General features: G+C 41.5%; 1 protein-coding gene and 1 long non-coding RNA gene across 2 annotated transcripts in view; one reads left to right on the top strand and one right to left on the bottom strand.

Annotated features, from left to right (window-relative positions):
- The window catches only part of LOC135205415 (uncharacterized), a 157,647-nt gene that overhangs the window by 127,855 nt on the left and 10,834 nt on the right, over positions 1–18,958 (top strand). Inside the window, exons 12-13 of the mRNA XM_064235957.1 lie at positions 10,442–10,573; positions 11,539–11,656. Coding sequence (XP_064092027.1) covers positions 10,442–10,573; positions 11,539–11,656 — 250 coding nt within the window. The remainder of the gene's footprint in view (positions 1–10,441; positions 10,574–11,538; positions 11,657–18,958) is intronic.
- LOC135205416 (uncharacterized) overlaps positions 4,822–18,958 on the bottom strand; it is a 60,234-nt gene continuing 46,097 nt past the window's right edge. Inside the window, exon 3 of the long non-coding RNA XR_010312529.1 lies at positions 4,822–4,911. This is a non-coding gene — a long non-coding RNA (uncharacterized LOC135205416). The remainder of the gene's footprint in view (positions 4,912–18,958) is intronic.

Raw genomic sequence — 18,958 nt, 5'->3', positions numbered from 1 at the left:
CAGTTTCCCATTCTACAAGAAATACCAATTACACCTGAGGTGGTGGTTAATTAACCCCGCTTCAGAAGAACGAAGGTATATCCCTTGTCGATTCGGAACCCTCTCCTAGTGTTGTTTTCCGACGCCTCGGAAACGGGATGGGAAGCAACTCTTAGGAAAGAAGGAAGTCTCAGGAACCTGGACCAGGAGAACAGGTGTCCTGGCATATAAATGTAAAAGAACTTATGGCAGTTCATCTAGCCTTGAACGAACTTGCGAGTCGCGGAGGTCAGAGGCGTGGTAGTCCAGGTAAATTCGGACAATACCACGGCTCTGTCTTACATCCGAAAACAGGGGGGACTCACTCGCTCCACACTATACAAGATAGCGAGAGACCTCTTGATATGGGCAGAGGAACGAGGCATTGTACTGTTTGACGAGGTTTGTACGAGGGACCAAAAAGATGTCAAGATGCAGACAGACTCAGCAGGAAGAACCAGGTCCTTCCAACAGAGTGGACCCTCCGCTCCGAAGTCTGCCGAAAGCTCTGGTCTCTCTGGGGGAAGCCTCAGATAGACCTGTTCGCCACGTTCCTCTCCAGAAGGATGGAAAACTTTTGCTCCATTGTAGAAGATCCAAGAGCAATAGCAATAGATGCCTTTCTCATGGACTGGTCGGGCATAGATGCCTACGCTTTTCCCCCTTTCAAGATTCTGGGGGAAGTGTTAAGAAAGTTCCGTTCCTCGGAGGCGACGAAACTGACACTCATCGCCCCATATTGGCCCGCTCGAGACTGGTTCACAGAGGTACTGGAATGGACGGTGGACTTCCCCAGATCTCTTCCCATGAGGACAGATCTGCTCAAACAACCCCACTTCGAGAGATATCACGGAAACATCCACGCTCTCTCCCTGACTGCCTTTCGACTATTGAAAGACTTGTCAGAGCGAGAGGCTTTTCTCGAAAAGCTGCAAGCGCAATTGCCAGAGCCCGCAGATCCTCTACTCTGCGGGTCTATCAATCGAAGTGGGAAGTCTTCCGTAGATGGTGTAGGTCGAAGAAGCTGTCCTCTTCCGATACCTCTGTGACTGAAATTGCTGATTTCCTTCTCTTCCTTAGAGAGGAATCACGTTTAGCTGTTTCTACCATAAAAGGTTATAGAAGTATGCTCTCGGCTGTATTTAGAAACAGGGGCCTTAACATAGAGGACAATAAGGATCTCCATGATTTGATACAATCCTTTGGTACTACAAAGTCTAAGTCCTCTTATCACTCCAAGTTGGAACCTAGATGTGGTCCTCCAGTTTCTCTCTTCGGATACTTTCGAACCACCTGATAAGGCATTCTTTAGAGACTTCTCGAGAAAGTGCATTTTTCTCTTGACCCTCGCGACGGCCAAGAGGGTCAGTGAGATACATGCATTAGACTCGGGTAGGTTTTAGAGGAGATTCTGCTGTTGTCTCTTTCCAACCTCTGTTTTTGGCCAAGAATGAGAATCCTTCTAAACCCTTGGGCCCAGAAGTTTTGAAATCAAAGGGCCTCTCTCCCCTTGTGGGTAGAGAAGCAGAAAGGTCTCTCTGTCCGGTCAGAGCACTGAAGTTTTATCTGAAGAGAAAGAGTCAACTTCAGGGTTGTAATCAGAGCCTATGGTGCGCGGTAAGGAACCCGAAGAGGCAAATGTCGAAGAACGCATTAGCATTCTTCGTGAGAAATGTGATAACGGAGGCTCACATGAAATGCCAGGAGAAAACATTTAAGCTGCTTAGGGTTAGAGCACACGAAGTCTGTGCAATTGCAACTTCCCTAGCCTTTAATAGAAATATGTCAATGAAAGACATATTAGCAGCAACATATTGGAGATGCAACTCGGTATTTGCCTCCCACTACTTAAAAGATGTCAGAGTGACTTATGACAAGTGCTTTTCTCTTGGACCTTATGTAACAGCGGATACCGTGCTGGGGCAGGGAGCTGGTGCTGATCCTTAAATAATATTGTTTTTAACTATAAAATTATTTGGTTTTGAGTTTTTATGGTCGTTTGAAAGGATGTTTGGGGGATAACTCTTTTCAATCGTAGTACTAACCCCGGTTTTAGGATCAGGTGATTGGGATCGGTGTTATGCTCCTTGATGATGCCATATGGCAAGGTGTTTTGTCATGTAAGTGGATAGGACCCCATTGACAAAGATCCTTAGGTTCTGTCGAGTAAGTGGATAAGACCCCATCGACAGACCATCAAGAACTCTTAGCATGAGGTCACTACCTCTCTGAGGCTCTTGAGGCGATGTAAGCTCCTAGGCAGTAGCCATGAAGTCTTTCGCCGACACAGGTAGGAACCAAGGTTTCTTATATTTTTGTTACCTACAACGTATGTTGTTCCCTGTCTATTCAGTAATTAGCTGTCTCTTACCCTCCGCCAAAGGTGCCAATCAGCTAAGTATATATCTGCCAGGGAAGTTGAATGTATAAAAATGATATTGTCATGATACAATAAAGTTTTATACATACTTACCTGGCAGATATATACTATTAAATGGCCCACCCAGCCTCCCCTCAGGAGACAGGTGGAAGAGAAAATCTGTCTTAGAAGATGGGATGGTTCCTATTCCTGCCACCCAGCGGCAGTGGCGGTAGATCACCTGACCTACCTGTAGCGTGTGCCGCGAAATTCGAATTTCTGTCGGGGACGACGGAGTCTATAGCTAAGTATATATCTGCCATGTAAGTATGTATAAAACTTTATTGTATCATGACAATATCATTTTTATTGTGAGATTTCAGCTGTCATTGGTTTCCTGACCTGTTATACCTTGGCCTTTGTCCTGTTCTTTTATCTAGGTATGGTTGTTAGAGGTTACTAAATCCCATATTTCCTTTACAAAGATTAATTCATAAATATTTTTATAGGTGACTTGTTACTTTCACTTTATTACCAGTTTTTGGCATTCTCTTATTATTTTCCATGAAAAATTATAAATTATTATTATTATTATTATTATTATTATTATTATTATTATTTATTATTAAAAAAATGGCAGTTAACTGAATTTATCTTATAAAGAATTTTCTTAATTTTTCTGATAATTTGTTTTTTATAATCAGCAAGACTGCTTAGAAATTGGCCTGCACTTATGATGTTATTCTGGTATTTTGAATGTCAAGATCTGTATTATCAATACAAAAATATGAAATATATTTTATTCTGATTGTATTTTAATCTATATCTGGAGACTACAGTGGGATTGTAGATGGTGATCTCCACTACAAAATCAATCGGTTGTTTCCTTAATGTGGCCATGTTTCTGGCCATCATCCGGACGTTGCAAGGGACGCTCTGAATGGGCATCGTTGATGGGTCAGCTTTTATGGTAGGGGTGGGTGTGGTCAGATCCGGGTCAAATTTATGATTGGCTCCCTAGGGGAGTTTCTTCTCGGGCAAAGCCTTCTAGTCGTATGCAGTGGTTGCGCGTTGCTGCGAGCCCTGGAGTAGTTCTGGGACGAATCTTCTTGATTCTGCTTGCCTGCTGCTAAATTATGATTGATCCGCGCCTCCTGTACAGCACTCGGTGCTGGTCGCCTGGTGTCCGTTGGAAGGAGGAAGGTTTCCTGCATAGTATTAAGCAAGGGTTTCTCCTTACCAGTACATGTGGGACTTCAAGGAGGTGCAAGCAGCAGTGGTCTGGAGCTTAATTGATGATTTCAAAATTTTGTACAATGTCTCGTCAGGATATCCTCTGATTATGGGCAGTCCTGGCATGGTTTAATATTGCTTCCTCCTGGGTGGGGCAGGAAATTCTTATCGAAAGGCGCATCATGGTCATACTGATGTAGGTGCCAAGGCATCTTTGGAGAGGCCATGAGAACCGGTATACCATGTTTGTCTTCTTCTAGGGGTCCTGCTGCTTTTGTGGGGGGGGGGGGGGGGGGGGTGGGGGGGGGGGGGGGGGGGGGGGGGGGTGGGGGGGGGGGGATTATTCTTCATCACCAGGCTGCTGGTTTTTCTACTTTTATAGTAAATAATCAGATGGATCATCTTATCAGGACTGGTAGGCAGACATTTTTTTTAATGATCTTCTCAAGGGCTTCCTCATCTTCCTTATACTTCCTGTGGAGGTGCCGTTATAAAGAAGTCAGACTTGTTCAGGGGCGTCAGGCATGATTCCTGCTGTTACCAGCTTTCAACGTTCCTTCGGATAGATTTTTCTATTTCTTGATTGGGAAGGCTGTTATCAGCGAGGATCTGGATAGCTCGCTCAAGTTTGTCGTGAGCGTCATTCCAGGAGGAGCAGTGTGAGAGGGTTCGTCTAACATGAGCACTGATTGTGGAGTGCTTGTACCTCTTGGGGCACTTGCTCTATCCATTGAGAGACATTCCCAGGTTCGTTGGTTTTGTGAAGACTGGTGGTGAACTGGGTATTCCTTCCTTCAATAAGGACATCAAGGTAGGGAAGGTAGCGGTCTTTGCTGTGAAATAGAGGTTGCTATGCTGGTGGAAAGTGCCCCAGTTCCTCGATTTCTTCTCGAGAATTAGCCATAACAAAGGTGTCGTCAGTATACCTCCCGTAGATTTTCGGCTGGTCATTGCTTTTAAAGACCCTCTGCTCGACGGTTTCCTGGTAGAAATTGGCAAGCAAGACTCCGAGGGGGGAGCCCATTGCCACACCGTTGATCTGGGTGAACAAAGAGCTTCAGGAGAACCCTGCTGCAGCGGCAACTGACATCAAAAGTGAAAGCGAGGACTGCGTTCACAGGAGAGAAGAGGGTAGAGTTGGGGGACGTCCGCCACCATAACAGAAACCTGATGCAGCGCGCCCCCCCCCCACCCCCACCCCACCCCTCGTGCTGGCGAAGATGTCACAGCAGAACCCCTCCAAGACCAAGAACAGCACCGGGACATCTCAGACTGCCTTCGCTGCTTGAAGGAAAAGGATGCTGAAATGAAAATGAGAACAGTGATTAGAAAGTTGATAAACCTAAACAGAGGGAAGTTGCATCTCCCTCACGAACGGAAAAATTACATCAACTTGACCTCCTACAACCTGACACCAGAAGATGACAACTTGACCTCCTACAACCTGACACCAGAAGAAGACAAAATTTTGAGAATCTGCCTCAACTGTCATTACATCTGACTGAAGCCCATGGATAAACATTTGGAAGTCGAGGACTTCCTCTTAGACATCCATAAACAAGAAGACTTAGGCAATCTCTGCATGACTGATGCCCTTCAATCCCTTCTATTATCATCATTATTATTATTAACTGCTAGTTTCTACAGTATGTACCACTAAATTTTGTTTTAGACTCCTATCATTATTATTACCTGCTAGTTTATACAGTACCACTCAATTTTGTTTTAGACTCCTAACCTTTTTTTTTTCCTAAGATTCATTCTTTAGAAGTGACAGAGCAAAAAAGAATTTAAAAAAAAGTTGTACTGCTAAACTGGAAGAGAGCATAGGAAACTGATGTAGATTAAAATGTAAGAAGCAATACAGCTGGGGTTGAAGGAACGCTGGAACAGACCTGGGATAGACACATACTAATTTTCAGGGAACAGATTGCCTGGCCCCTTTTAGTTGCCTGTGTTTGAATTAACCTCAACTGCCAAATAGGTATCCTGATTGGTGTGCTCACAACTGCATGAAGTCTTAAGTTCAGAAATCAATTCTAGAGTCATACAGGTTTTATTTTTGAGAATTATAATAAAATATTATCATACCTTAAAAATATAGGAAACTGTGTATTATTCTCTATGTAAACATGAGGAAAAATAGTTGATTATTCAGTTGACTAAATTTTAGTTTTTATTTGTTAGATTACATAATGGTACTATTAAATAGTTGAACCAGACTTTAGGGTTAAGTTTTTGAACAATCACATTAGGCTGTCCATTAAATTGTATAGTGTGTGTGTGTGTGTGCACTATTCATACTGTAGCAGTTTGGCTAAGGCACTAACTGATAGATGTATCCTCAAGGATTGGCAAAATAGTCTGATGTTAGATCCATCTGCTGGTGCCATCTTGGCATATTTTTTACACATTCTCTTCCTTCTTGAGGTAATTTTTTGGCAAGACCCATGGGAGTTTAGATGGAGTTAGTGAACTGGCTAAGTCATTACTATGTTTTTTTAAAATGGAATGATGTCAATATTAATTATTAAACAGCAAGAAGTAGTAAGCAAAATTTTGCTCTGCTTGACGTCATTTTGGTTACAGTTCCATTATCATGAACAACACCCAGTAGAAATAAAGGTACACACTATGCAGTATACAGAGATGGGTCTAATCTTCATCAGGCATGGGATTGGCAGCCATGTCATCCAGCAAAACATGCAGTGTCCTCGCCTTACAATAATGACCCTGACGAAATGTCGTGTCCTGTCAGGGTACTACGAGCTTACTTAAAAAGAACTTGGCATCTCGGACTGGGATGCCAAAGGCTTTCTGTGAGTATCGTTTGGTTAAGAGAAATGATCAGAAATCCATTTTTAACAGAAACTGGAAGGTCAAATAATTTTGGTAGAGCTAGAGCTCATGACATCAGGGGTCTGAGGTCCTCTTTGGCGTTCAAGAAAAATTTGTCTTAACGAGGATTTTGAAAGTTGGTGTTTTGCTGTGTCAAACAAATTTTGCTTCCTTTTTATTTAAAATATGTTGCCCATAGATCCTTGGACACTTTTTCCTTTGGTCCAGTGATGGCTGCTCAGCAAGTAGCATGGCCCATCCAGTACCCCTGGTGGGTCAGTTAATATCTAGTCTAAGATAAAGGTATGAAAGTAGAATGAAGGAGAGGACTGGTCTCATTTCTTTCCTACATTTTCTGTCTACTTCTTTAGCTACGGGCAGTGAGAAGTAGTATACTACCATCATAAGCTGGAATGGATTAGATACAGGTGAGTGAGACAGCCATGCTGTTAAGGTAATCAATAGCATAGGATGCTTTTCAGTAGCAACACACCCCTCTCTTAGCAGGGAGGGAGTAGGGTGATAACAAATCCACATACAGGATACTTGAGTTTGTTATGAGAACAGATAGCTCTCCATCTTCCGCAAATGCATTCGCAGATGCAATAAATTATGTTATTGTATGAAACACCCAGAGAGATGAACCAATAGATTTTCACGTATCTTAGGTTCTGAGGTTGTAGTCGATTGTCTTAGAATATCTATTCGGAAGTGGACTAAAGGTGGCAAACTCCCAGTCAGTTAAGAATACTTACCTCCCACCAATGAGTAAGTCTATCCTAATGTTAAGACCAAAAGTTTGTTTCGTATATGAACAAATGACAAATTTTTAACCCTCTAAGCCGGAGCCCTAAAAAAATCAAAAAAAAAACGTCTCCCGTAGCGGCCCCTGTTTGGAGTGAGCGCGGAAGTGGAAAAAATCAATTTTTTCAAAAAATTACAGCTGCCGCGTACTTTTTGAAGATTAAGAGTTCATTTTTGGCTCCTTTTTTGTCATTGCCTGAAGTTTAGAATGCAACCATCAGAAATGAAAAATAATATCATTATCATATGTAAATAATGCGATATATGGTAGCGAAAAAAAAAAAATTAATACTAATTGTATTCAAATCACGCTGTACAGAAAACGGTCAAAGCTAACCAGTTACTTTTTTTTGCGTTGTATTGTACACTAAATTGCGATCATTTTGATATATAATACATTGTAAAACAATAAAATTAACACCGGAAAAAATATTATCACAAAATGATGTACGAATTCGTAACGCGCGGACGCAAAAAAATATTTTTTCAAAAACTTCACCGTAATTCTAAATAATGTTCGCTAGAGACTTCCAATTTGTTTCAAAATTAAGACAAATGATTGAATATTACGATACTGATAACGAGTTTTAGAATTAGAAGTTGCAGTATTTCGACCATTTCGGACGAGTTAAATTTGACCGAATGTCGAAATTTTAATATATATATTTTTTTATGATATTTTTTCATAGACATATTTCGAAGATGGAAAAAGCTACAACCTTCAATTATTTTTTATTGTATTCTTCATGAATTGCGCACATTTTGATATATGAAACTCTATAAAAAGGCTAATATGAAAAGGAGCAAATATTAGGATAATGCCATGTACGTATTTCGGAGACTTGCGGCCGCGAATCGGCGCGCGGAGTGAAGGTAAATATATTTTTCAAAAATTCACCATAAATCACAATATTGTTTTAGAGACTTCAAATTTGTTTCAAAATGAAGAAACATGACGGAATATTACTAGGCCGTAAGAGTTTTAGCTTACTTACAATTGCGTTTTTCAACTATTTCGGTAGAGTCAAATTTATTGACGAACGTGGCTTTTTTTTCTATTTATCGTGATTTATATGCAAATATTTCGAAAAAAAGAGAAAGCTACAACCTTCAATCATTTTTAGTTGTATTCTACATGAAATTGCGCACATTTTCATATATAAAACTTTATGAAACAGCTAATTTTAAATGGTGCAAACATTTCGACAATCGCACAAAAAAATTCTGATTTTTTCGAAGAGTTACAGCGCGAACGTAATTTTTTTTTTTTTTCATAAATTCACCATAAATCAAAATATTGTGCTAGAGACTTCCAAGTCGTTGCAAAATGAAGGTAAATGATTGAATATTAGGCTAGAATATTAAGAGTTTTAGCTTACAATTGCGTTTTTCGGACCATTTCGGTAGAGTCAAAGCTGACGACCGAAAGTTGAAATTTTTGCACTTAACGTTATTTATATGAAAATATTTTCAAAAAACTGATAAAAGCTACAACCATGGGTTGTCTTTTGTTGTATTGTGCATGAAATTTCGCACATTTCCATATATAAAAACTTTATGTAACGGCAAATTTAAAAGGGTGCAAACATTAGGACAATCGCACAAAAAATTTATCGGAAGAGTTATCGCGCGAAACGTAACGGAAAAAGTTTTTTCATAAATTCACCATAAATCGAAATATTGTGCTAGAGACGTCCAATTTGTTGCAAAATGAAGGCAAATGATTGAATATTACTATAATATAAGAATTTTAGCTTACAATTGCGTTTCTCGACCATTTCTGTAGAGTCAAAGTTGACCGAAGGTTGAAATTTTTGCACTTATCGTTATTTATATGAAAATATTTCAAAATTGATAAAAGCTACAATCATGAGTATTTTTTAGTTGTATTGTGCATGAAATTGCGCACATTTTCATATATAATACTTCATGTAAAGGATAATTTAAAATGGTGCAATAATTATGTCAAAGTGACGAAATAATTTCCGAGATGTGTCACTGATACTTTTTAGTGCGATAAGAAAGAAATTCGCGCTTGCGCGCCTGCGTAGCGATTGTAAACCAAAAAACAAAAAAAACGCCTTGATCCGTGAACTCCAGCATCCCCCAAGGCCGCGTGATACAAAAGTTTTCGGCTGGTAGGCCTATCAGTATTTTTTCCGCGAATTTTTAAAAAACTTTTTTGAGCCGACGTATGATACGTCCAATCGGCATACGGGAGACATTTTGACTCGACGTTTAATACGTCCAATCGGCGTAAGAGGGTTAATCAATTTGTATTTTTCATAACTAACAAACCTGAGGTCTTAACATATAAAGACCCACCTTGAACCACCCCTTTGAGTCAAAACTAGGTTGGAAGAGTAACTGTTGAGCTCATGGGATGCCTAAGGCATTGTGGGAACTACTTAAAAATTTGTAATTTTCCTGTGATTAAAGAAATGCTGTTGAAACACTGCAAAAATCAATCCAAAAGCCTTCCACAGCAAATTAAATTTTCACTTCGCAAATTATGTGAAGATGCACAAATTTAGAAATAGTTTGGATTTATGCCCATATAGGAATTAAAGGCAATGAAGCTTATAAAGCAGCCAAAGCTGCAATTACTATGATGAAATCACATATCCTTGTCCCTATTAGTGATTATATAACATCCCTTAGGCTCATCATAATCAATAAATGGCAGAATATATTGAATAATGAACCTATTAGAAACAAACTAAATCAGAGGAAAAAAAAGTGTTGGAATATGGAATTCAGTATATAAAAAAAATGACTAAGTAATTTTGACTCACCCTTCATTTGATCCATTCATATTTATTGATTACCTCACATGATCCAGTCCCTGTATGTAGAGAATGTAGAGTAACGCCAACAATTATACATAATTTGTTTGTCTAAATTGTAATTTACAGTGAATATCAAGTTTTGGAAACAAATCAATTGGAGAAATGTCAGAATTGCCATTTTTGTTAATTTACCCTTTTATAAAACTTATAAAAGCTGTACGGTAAATTTATTAAATAATGTGTAAACTTTATTATGAATGAAGACAAAACTTAGTCTGTATTTGCTCTTAGACTAATTAATTATGAAATTTAGGTCTTGAGGACCAAGTGTCGGAACCCATCAGGATTATTCATTTGCTCTTAGAAGGTGAATTATTGTAGCATTACTTGACCTTTACAGGGCAGCTGAGCTTAAACATGGAGAATGGAGCATTCCTGAATTTGCCTGTGATGGATTTGTCAAAAAGTGGGTTGTGAAGTATACTGCTCCCTTCTTTGGCTGGGATTCTCTGAGGGCAAAATTAGAATTCAAGTAAGTTTATTTATCATATTTGTGCATAAGGTTAAATTCTTGTCTTAAAGTCAGTGATATGTATTGAGTTTATAATATTTTTGAACATTAATGTTTTAACATATATAAAGATTTTGTTGTTTTATTGATGTTTTAAAATGCCTTGACTTATTTGCAAGACCAATTTTCAGACATTTCTCTGTAAGTAGCGGTGCATATTCTCAGGAGTTGGCTTTTGGGTGAATTTAACTGATGAAAGAAATTAGATGATTGGAAATTAAAAACAAATCCTCCTTTGTTGGATGTTGATATGCATTTGAAAATCAGTAAAGTAATGATGAACTATTAAGATTGGAAAAGTAAATGTTATTACCAATACCATCACGTTTTATATATTTTGTGATCAAGCAAGTTATTCATGTTATTACCAGTGTATGAACTGCTGATGTTTACAATATGCAATTTGCTAAAACGTGCAGACTCAAGTTGTTAGTTAAATTAGTGTGTTTGGTACTGCAGATCTTTAAGTTTTTTAGTGATATATTTTTTAAAACTGTCATATCAGTTTTTTATTATAAAAAAAAAACATTCTTCTTTTTGATCAGTTTTTTATTGGAAAAAACATTCAACTTCTTAATCAGATTAAGTATCATTAATCGGATTAAGTATCATCCTGTCTTGTTAATGTTATTTATGAAGAAGAATTTTCAGTATGAAACTTTTGTATTGTGAGAAAAATTTTAGCAAAATATTTTTATAGTGAAATAGCCAATTAATATTCTTGAAAGTTTAGTGTTTTTCCATGGGGTATGTTCTTCAATTGACCCCAGAAGTTGTAAATTTTTTTTTATTGAATAAATGGAGACTTATTTAAGAAAATCTTGGCGAGATGCAGAACACTAAATACCATGCACAGTACTTTGGATGACTTATTTTTTTAGATCATAGAGAATTTGATAAATTAATCATTTACATTTATTTTCCAGGGGTGCAATTCAGGTTACCATGGACTTGTTGAAGCTGGACATCAGCCAGTGTCCCGGGGAATTTTTTGTTCAGAATGCCTTTAAAGATACCCATAAGTGTGACAGAAAAACATCATATGTAAGTTGTGCTTTTACTTACTTGAAACCATTTTTGTAATGTACTTTCAGGATGAGCAAGTGTGTCCTAAGGTCTATTATGAACTGATTGTTTTCTTACAAACACAATACCTACAAATAGCTTTTTTTTGTGATGACAAAATTGTCTAAAAAGAACTGCAGCTAGTTTTTAATGCATGACCCCCCCAGTTTTAGTTTTAGACTAATTGCAGTTCTTGTATATCTGGATAATTTTGGTGCTGGGAGGCTACCGAGTGTTTTCTTCAAGTTAGTCTTTGGTTTTTTGGCAACTTTAGGGTTTGCTCATGATGAAAGATTAGGTTGCTTTGTCAGCCTTAACTTTACAGTGTTACTTCTTCCCTTATTACTCATTGCTGAAATGGTTAATTGGATATTTATTTGGGATTAACAAGTTAATTTGATAATGCACTTTTATAGAGTAAAGTTTTCTTTGCAGTACTCCTGCTTATTGTGGAAGGTATGATGGAAGAAAGAGAATATGAATGGAGTTGCAGTTAAAGGAATGAAAGGAGATGCAGCTAGGCACCAAAGGGACGCTGCAAAGAACCTTAAGTAATGCCATGCGGTGCACTGAAAGCACTACCCCCATGGGGTATAGAACATAAAAGGGGTCACATTTTATAATCATACAAGTGGATCTCAATCATCCTTTGGTATAGGACTTGCTGCAGTTTTGTTTAATTAAACAAGCTAGTTTACTTTGATACCCAGCATGCTTCCATTTTTACAACAGTATAAAAACATACCACCGCATATAACTGATTTAACTTATTTACAGTAACTTTAGATGTGGTTTAGACACACTACTTAATTATTGTCTTAAAATTCTCTTTCTCAAGAAATTAATTTCTTATGTTGGTTTGTGGTGTCTTTGAATTTGTCACACTCATCTGACCCATGGGCATTAGTTGAATGACCCTTATGATTTATGTCCTAGAATGTGAAATAACACTTCCAATCAAACATGCCTTTATTGACTCCAGTTTTGAACCAGCTAAGAATATCAGAACCTTCAGTTTGTCCGACCTTTAAATTTTGAAGGAGTAGTAATAATAAATGAAATAAGATAATCAAGTTAATCAAGGATAAACCCTTCAGGGCAGCCCAATGAAAGTTAAGGATGTTAACTTAGTTGTCTGATCAGTGTCATTAAGAGTGTTAATAAAATGTGCTCTATTACCTTTTCTAGGACTCCACAATATTACCGTACTTAAGTATTTTTGGTTATCAGGTAATGCTTGCAGTGCCTACAGTTTAGCTTTGTAAGACTTCTAAATTTAGTAAGACTCCTAAATTTAGTAGCAGTTGTCATGATAAGGTTTGTTTTTCTTGCTCTGTAATTTGCATTACAAAAAGTTTTATCAGACCCATCCTAAAATTACTTAAGCTGTTGTTGGTTACTTCTCAAGACTACCAACAGGTCAAGGAGAAGGCATTAACCATTGCTAAATGAAACAATTCCATGTAGATTTGAGAGATTCACCTAAGTGAATTCCCTTGTAAGGGTTCAGGAATTGTAACCAGAGCTGCTCCAGCTTTCACAATCAAAACTTCTATTTTACAATTAGTTTCTGTCTCGGCACATATTTTAGTTAGTCTTTTAGAGACAGTTTCTGATGCTTGATATCAGCCCCAAGAGCTCTTGTGCAATTCCACAATTCTTCCTTAGCCAGGTCTGGACTTTTGATTCAAGAGTTCAGTCCATTCCACTTTAACAGAGTTTGTGGTTAGTTTTAAGTAATGGTTTTATAGAGATTGTGGTTAGTTTTGAGTAACGGGTTTGAGGTGAAGTGTAAACGTTTGAAAACAAAACTTATTTTCTTTTAATATTTTACCATTTTAGTGTCTACCTCCCACCTTTATGATAATATTTTGCTGGTCATGGAGCAGATGACACTAATGAAGAGACATGTAGTAGTTCAAAACACTGGAATCTCCATACTTGCACAGTACTACTAGCCAACTGCCATTTTTCTTTTAAGGACAGAAATGTCTTGAGCTAATGGTTTTGTGTGGAAAAATTCATTTTTCTTTTGAAAAATTATGTTTTGTAGCTTAAGACTGGTTCAATTTCTGTTTAATGAATTCCAGATGCCATAGGAAGGCTCCGAATTATTTTGTCACCACTTTCGGTAACAATTAATTTTAATTGTTTGGAAATGAGTGATAAACTGGAGCCAGAAGTATAAACAATATTTCTCAAACTCCCTTATTTTGTACATGAACTTTCCTGCCAGATATATACTTAGCTTACGTCTCTGACGTCACGACAGAATTCAAAACTCACGGCAAATGCGACAGGTAGGTCAGGTGATCTACCCCACCCGCCGCTGGGTGGCAGGTGTATGAACCAATCCCCCTTTCCAGTCATAATTTTTCTGTCGCCGGTGTCGACTACATCTGTTGTCGATACCTCTCGATTTTGGATCATTACTCGTTTTCGCCCTGGATTGTTTCATCGGACTTTTGGTGAAGTACCTGCTCCTTGCGATTTGTGGACCGGTTTTGGATTATTCTTTTGATTATTCTTGGAATTTCATTATGTCTGATTTGGAAATTAAGAAATCAACTATGTTCAGAGTTTGTTCTGTTAGCGATTGTAAGGTGAGGCTACCGAAAGCGCGGTTTAGACCTCACACAGTATGCATGAGGTGTAGGGGGAATGACTGCTCATTTATTAACCCTTGTAATGAATGTGGTAATTTGAATGAAGAAGAATGGAAGGCGCTTTCTTCTTATGTAAGAAAGCTTGAGAAGGACAAGGTTAGGAAAGCTTCATCTAGGAGTTCTAGTAGGTCTCGCGCTAGCGAGTTTGAAGTTGATAACCCTGTTGTAGACGTAGCGCCTTTACCAGTTTCAGCCCCTGCTTCCTGCACCGAACCCGAAGATGCGCCTTCGGAGGTGGACACTATGAGAGCCACTATTCGCAGCATGGAGCTGAAAATTAAAGTGCTAGAAGGTAAGAGTGATAGCAATTTGTGCAGTGATCCCAGTGCAGTGGAGGGTGCGTCTGATCGGCTCCCTAATGCTTCTAGGCCTAGACCTCTTCCAGACTCCCAGACCCAGTGGAGGAGGAAAGTCGAAAGCCGCAGGAAGGTTAGGGAGAACCCCCACCGGTCAGGCGTCCCCTCGGTAGCGCCTGATGTTCGATCCCAGGCTACCTTGGATCGCGCCAAGAGAGAAGTCTTACGGCAATGCTTCTCGTCTTCGCCTTCTCCTTCGCCCAACGTGGTTGGAGCTCCTCGGAAGCTTCTCGGCCGTCGAAGAGAGCCTGGCAGGCTTCTTCCGCTCTCCCCTCCAGCCCTGAAGTTTTTCGGAAGATCCTGGATTGGATGTCAAGAAACCGAGGATTTCTTTGGAGTTTCGCTCTCCTAGTAAGGATCGAGCTGCGTCTCCCGTGAAGGACTTTGTTAAGTCTCCTACACGTGTGTTGGCTAGTCTTGCAGGCGCAGATTACGGCTCTGGCTGACTCCTTGATTGTGACTTCTGGTCGTAGGAAGGACGTCTCGCTTCCGGTAAAGAAGTCCAGGCGCTCTTCTCCAGGCTTACGCTATTCGTCAGTAACCGCCCTCTCTCCAGGAGTGGATCGTAGTACGAGGCGCTCTTCAAAGGACAGGCGCTCTCCTGCGGACATCGTTTCTCCGTCGGACAAGGGGCATGCTTCCGTAGACGAGCCTCTCCTGACAGGCGCTCGTCTCGAGACAGGATCTCTCCCGATGGCAGACGCCAGGAGCCTGGTAGGCGTTTTTCTCATGGTAGCCGCTCTCCTTCAGGCTTTCGCTCTCCTGTGACCAGACGCCCTTTGGTAGACAGGCGCTCTTCTCCTGTCAGCCGCCCTTCGCTTAGCAGGCACCAAGAGCCTGGTAGGCGCTCTTCTCCTTCAAGGCGCTCTTCTCCCGATTTTCGCTCTCCTCGAGTTAGGCGCCGGGAATCTGTCAGACGCTTCTCGCCTGGTAGGCGCTCGTCGCCAGAGATTCGCTCTCCTCGCAGCAGGCGCCAAGAGCCTGATAATCGCTTCCCACATGACATTGCGCTCTTCGCCAGGCAGCCGCTCTCCTTTTAGACAGGCGCCAGGAGCCTAATAGACGCTTTTCGCCTAATAGGCGCTCTTCGCCTAATAGGCGCTCTTTGCCTAATCGGCGCTCTTCGCCTGTTCGCCTGATAGGCGCTCTTCGCCAGATTTTCGCCCTGCGTTCGTTAGGCGCCAAGAGCCTAGAATACGCCCTCATCCTGACAAGGGAGGAGTTTTTTCAGGCAGAAGCTCAACGAAGTTATAACTTCCCCGGTTAGATGTCAGAGTTCTTCCAGACATTCTTCCAAGGATGGACTCTCGGCTGAGGACAAGACAGCCTTTCATCGTAAGGATCGTGAAGGATCTTCGGCGGAAGAAGAACAGGATCCCTCGGAAGAAGAAATTCCTAAAGATTCCTCCGTTTCTTCATACAAGCGTTTGACGGACCTGTTGCTTCAGGAATTTGGAGACGCCCTTTCTCCTGTCGCCCCGCCCTCGCCTCTTTCGTTATTTTCGACTTCGAAAACTTCGAAGGTTTCATCCTGTGTCAGGATGAAGCCTGCAATCTCTATGAAGAAGGCGCTTAGAGGTTTTGGTGAGTGGCTTCTTTCGAAGGAAGAGAAAGGGAAGACGGTGTTCTCTTTCCCTCCTTCTAAGCTTACTGGGAAACTAGGATTCTGGTATGAATTGGGAGAACCCTTGGGCCTCGTTCTTCCATCCTCGGCAGACTCGGACTTCTCTTCACTGGTGGATTCCTCTCGACGCTCTGCCCTTCATGTCTGCTAAGACGACATGGGGGATGAATGAGCTTGACCACCTGTTGAAGGGAATGTTCCGAGTCCTGGAGGTGTTTAACTTCCTAGACTGGTCTTTGGGCGTTTTGGCCAAGAAGACGCAGACCCCGGATTCCATTTCTCCTGAGGATCTTATCAGTGTTCTCACGTGTATGGACAAGGCAGTGAGGGATGGATCGAGTGAAGTAGCTTCACTTTTCGGAGCGGGAGTGATCAAGAAGAGATCTGTGTACTGTTCGTTCCTGACGAAATCAGTATCGCATGCTCAGAGAGCCTCTCTCCTGTATTCTCAGCTCTCTCCCTCAACTCTTCCCTAAGAAGATCGTTCAGGATGTTTCTTGTGCCCTTTCAGCTAAGGCTACACAGGACATGCTAGCCCAGTCTACCAGGAAGCCTCACTCTTCTTTCCAAGCTAAAACCAAAGAGAGAGACTCCAGTTAGGCAGGAGCCCTTTCGAGGAGTCCCTCCTGCCAGAGCTTCTTCCTCTAGAGGATCTAGACCCACTAAACGAGGGAAGACCTTCTCTAGATCCATCAGAGGGAAGAAGTAGGATTCAAGTCCTCCAGACATCAGTGGGTGCCAGACTTCTGAAGTTTGCCGACGTCTGGGCCCAGAAAGGGGCTGACAACTGGTCACTCTCGATTGTCCGCAAAGGCTACCTCATTCCCTTCTTATCAAGACCTCCGTTGACGACGACTCGAGGGAGTTGGTAGCCAAGTACAAGGACCCCATCATGAATCAAGCCCTCTCTCTAGCAGTAGATCTTATGCTGGAGAAGGAGGCGATAGAACTATGAATGAAAGATCCTCATTCTGCGGGTTTTTACAAACAGACTGTTCCTAGTTCCCAAGAGCTCAGGAGGATGGAGACCGGTTCTGGATGTAAGCGCCCTGAATGTCTTCGTAGAAAAAAGGAAGTTCGCCATGGAGACAACTTCTTCAGTGTTGGCGGCTCTTCGTCCAGGGGGACTGGATGGTGTCACCCTAGATCTTCAGGACGCTTACTTCCATGTGCCTATCCATCCTTCTTCACTGAAGTTTCTGAGATTCATGATGGGAGGGAAGATCTTCCAATTCAGGGCCTTGTGCTTCGGCCTTTCGACAGCCCCTCAAGTTTTCACGGGTTAATGAAGAATGTAGCGCAGTGGCTACATTTGGAGGGAGTGAGGCTGTCTCTCTATCTAGACGATTGGCTGATCAGAGCAAGCTCACAAGAAAGATGTCTGGAGGACCTACAAAAGACACTGACTTTAGCAAGTTCGTTGGGGCTTCTGGTGAACTTCCAGAAGTCACAATTAATCCCCAGTCAAGAGCTGATATATCTGGGGATTCGGATGGTTTCTCCGGATTTTCGGGCATATCCGTCACCAGAGAGGATTGCTCGTTGCCAAGAGAAACTAACGACCTTCCTAGAGAAAGATGCATGCACAGCGAGGGAGTGGATGAGTCTGTTGGGGACACTTTCCTCGCTGGAGCAATTCGTTTCTCTAGGAAGGTTGCATCTCAGACCTCTCCAATTCTTCCTTTACCGGAACTGGAGGTGTCTCTCTCTAGACCTGGAATTCTCCTTCAGGATATCAAAAGGAATCAAGAAGGACCTTCTGTGGTGGACAGATCCTCTCCGATTTGCAGAAGGTCTGTCTCTGTACATGCCAAACCCGAACCAAGTATTGTTTTCCGACGCGTCGGAGACGGGTTGGGGTGCGACCCTAGGGTCAAGAGAAGTGTCAGGCACCTGGGAGGGGGAACAGGTGTCCTGGCACATCAACAACAAAGAGTTGATGGCAGTGTGGTTGGTGTTAAAAGCCTTCGAGCCCCACGTCCGAAATGCTATAGTTCAGGTCAACTCGGACAACACCACAGCCTTGGCTTACATAAGAAAGCAGGGGGGGACGCACTCTTTCTCCCTGTACGAAACAGCGAAGGACTTGCTGTTGTGGTCTCAGGCAAGGAAGATCGTTCTCCTCACCAGGTTCGTACAGGGAGAAAGGAATGTCAGAGCCGATCTCCTGAGGTTTTGGGGCAGACCTCATATCGACCTTTTTTGCCACAGCAAAGAACAAGAGAATAGACCTCTACTGCTCCCTGATCTCGGACCCAGGAGCAGTGTCAGTCGATGCTTTCCTTCTAGACTGGAGAGGTCTGGACGTCTATGCTTTTCCTCCATTCAAGATTCTGAGTCAAACACTCAGAAAGTTTGCGGCCTCGGAAGCGACAAGAATGACGCTGGTAGCTCCATTCTGGCCGGCCCAAGATTGGTTCACAGAGGTACTGGAATGGCTAGTGGACTTTCCAAGAGCTCTTCCACAAAGAGTAGATCTGCTCAGACAACCCCACTTCGACAGGTATCACAGAAACCTCCCCGCTCTCAATCTGACTGGCTTTCGACTGTCAACAGTCTTGTCAGAGCGAAGGGGTTTTCAGCTAAGGCAGCGAAGGCTATCGCATCAGCTAGAAGGCCCTCTACCCTTAGTGTC

This window comes from Macrobrachium nipponense, chromosome 24 (genome assembly GCF_015104395.2).
Source record: "Macrobrachium nipponense isolate FS-2020 chromosome 24, ASM1510439v2, whole genome shotgun sequence".
NCBI classification, from domain to species: domain Eukaryota; kingdom Metazoa; phylum Arthropoda; class Malacostraca; order Decapoda; family Palaemonidae; genus Macrobrachium; species Macrobrachium nipponense.
The sequence above is the reverse complement of the archived record's forward strand: the minus strand, read 5'-3'. Positions and strand labels throughout refer to the sequence as shown.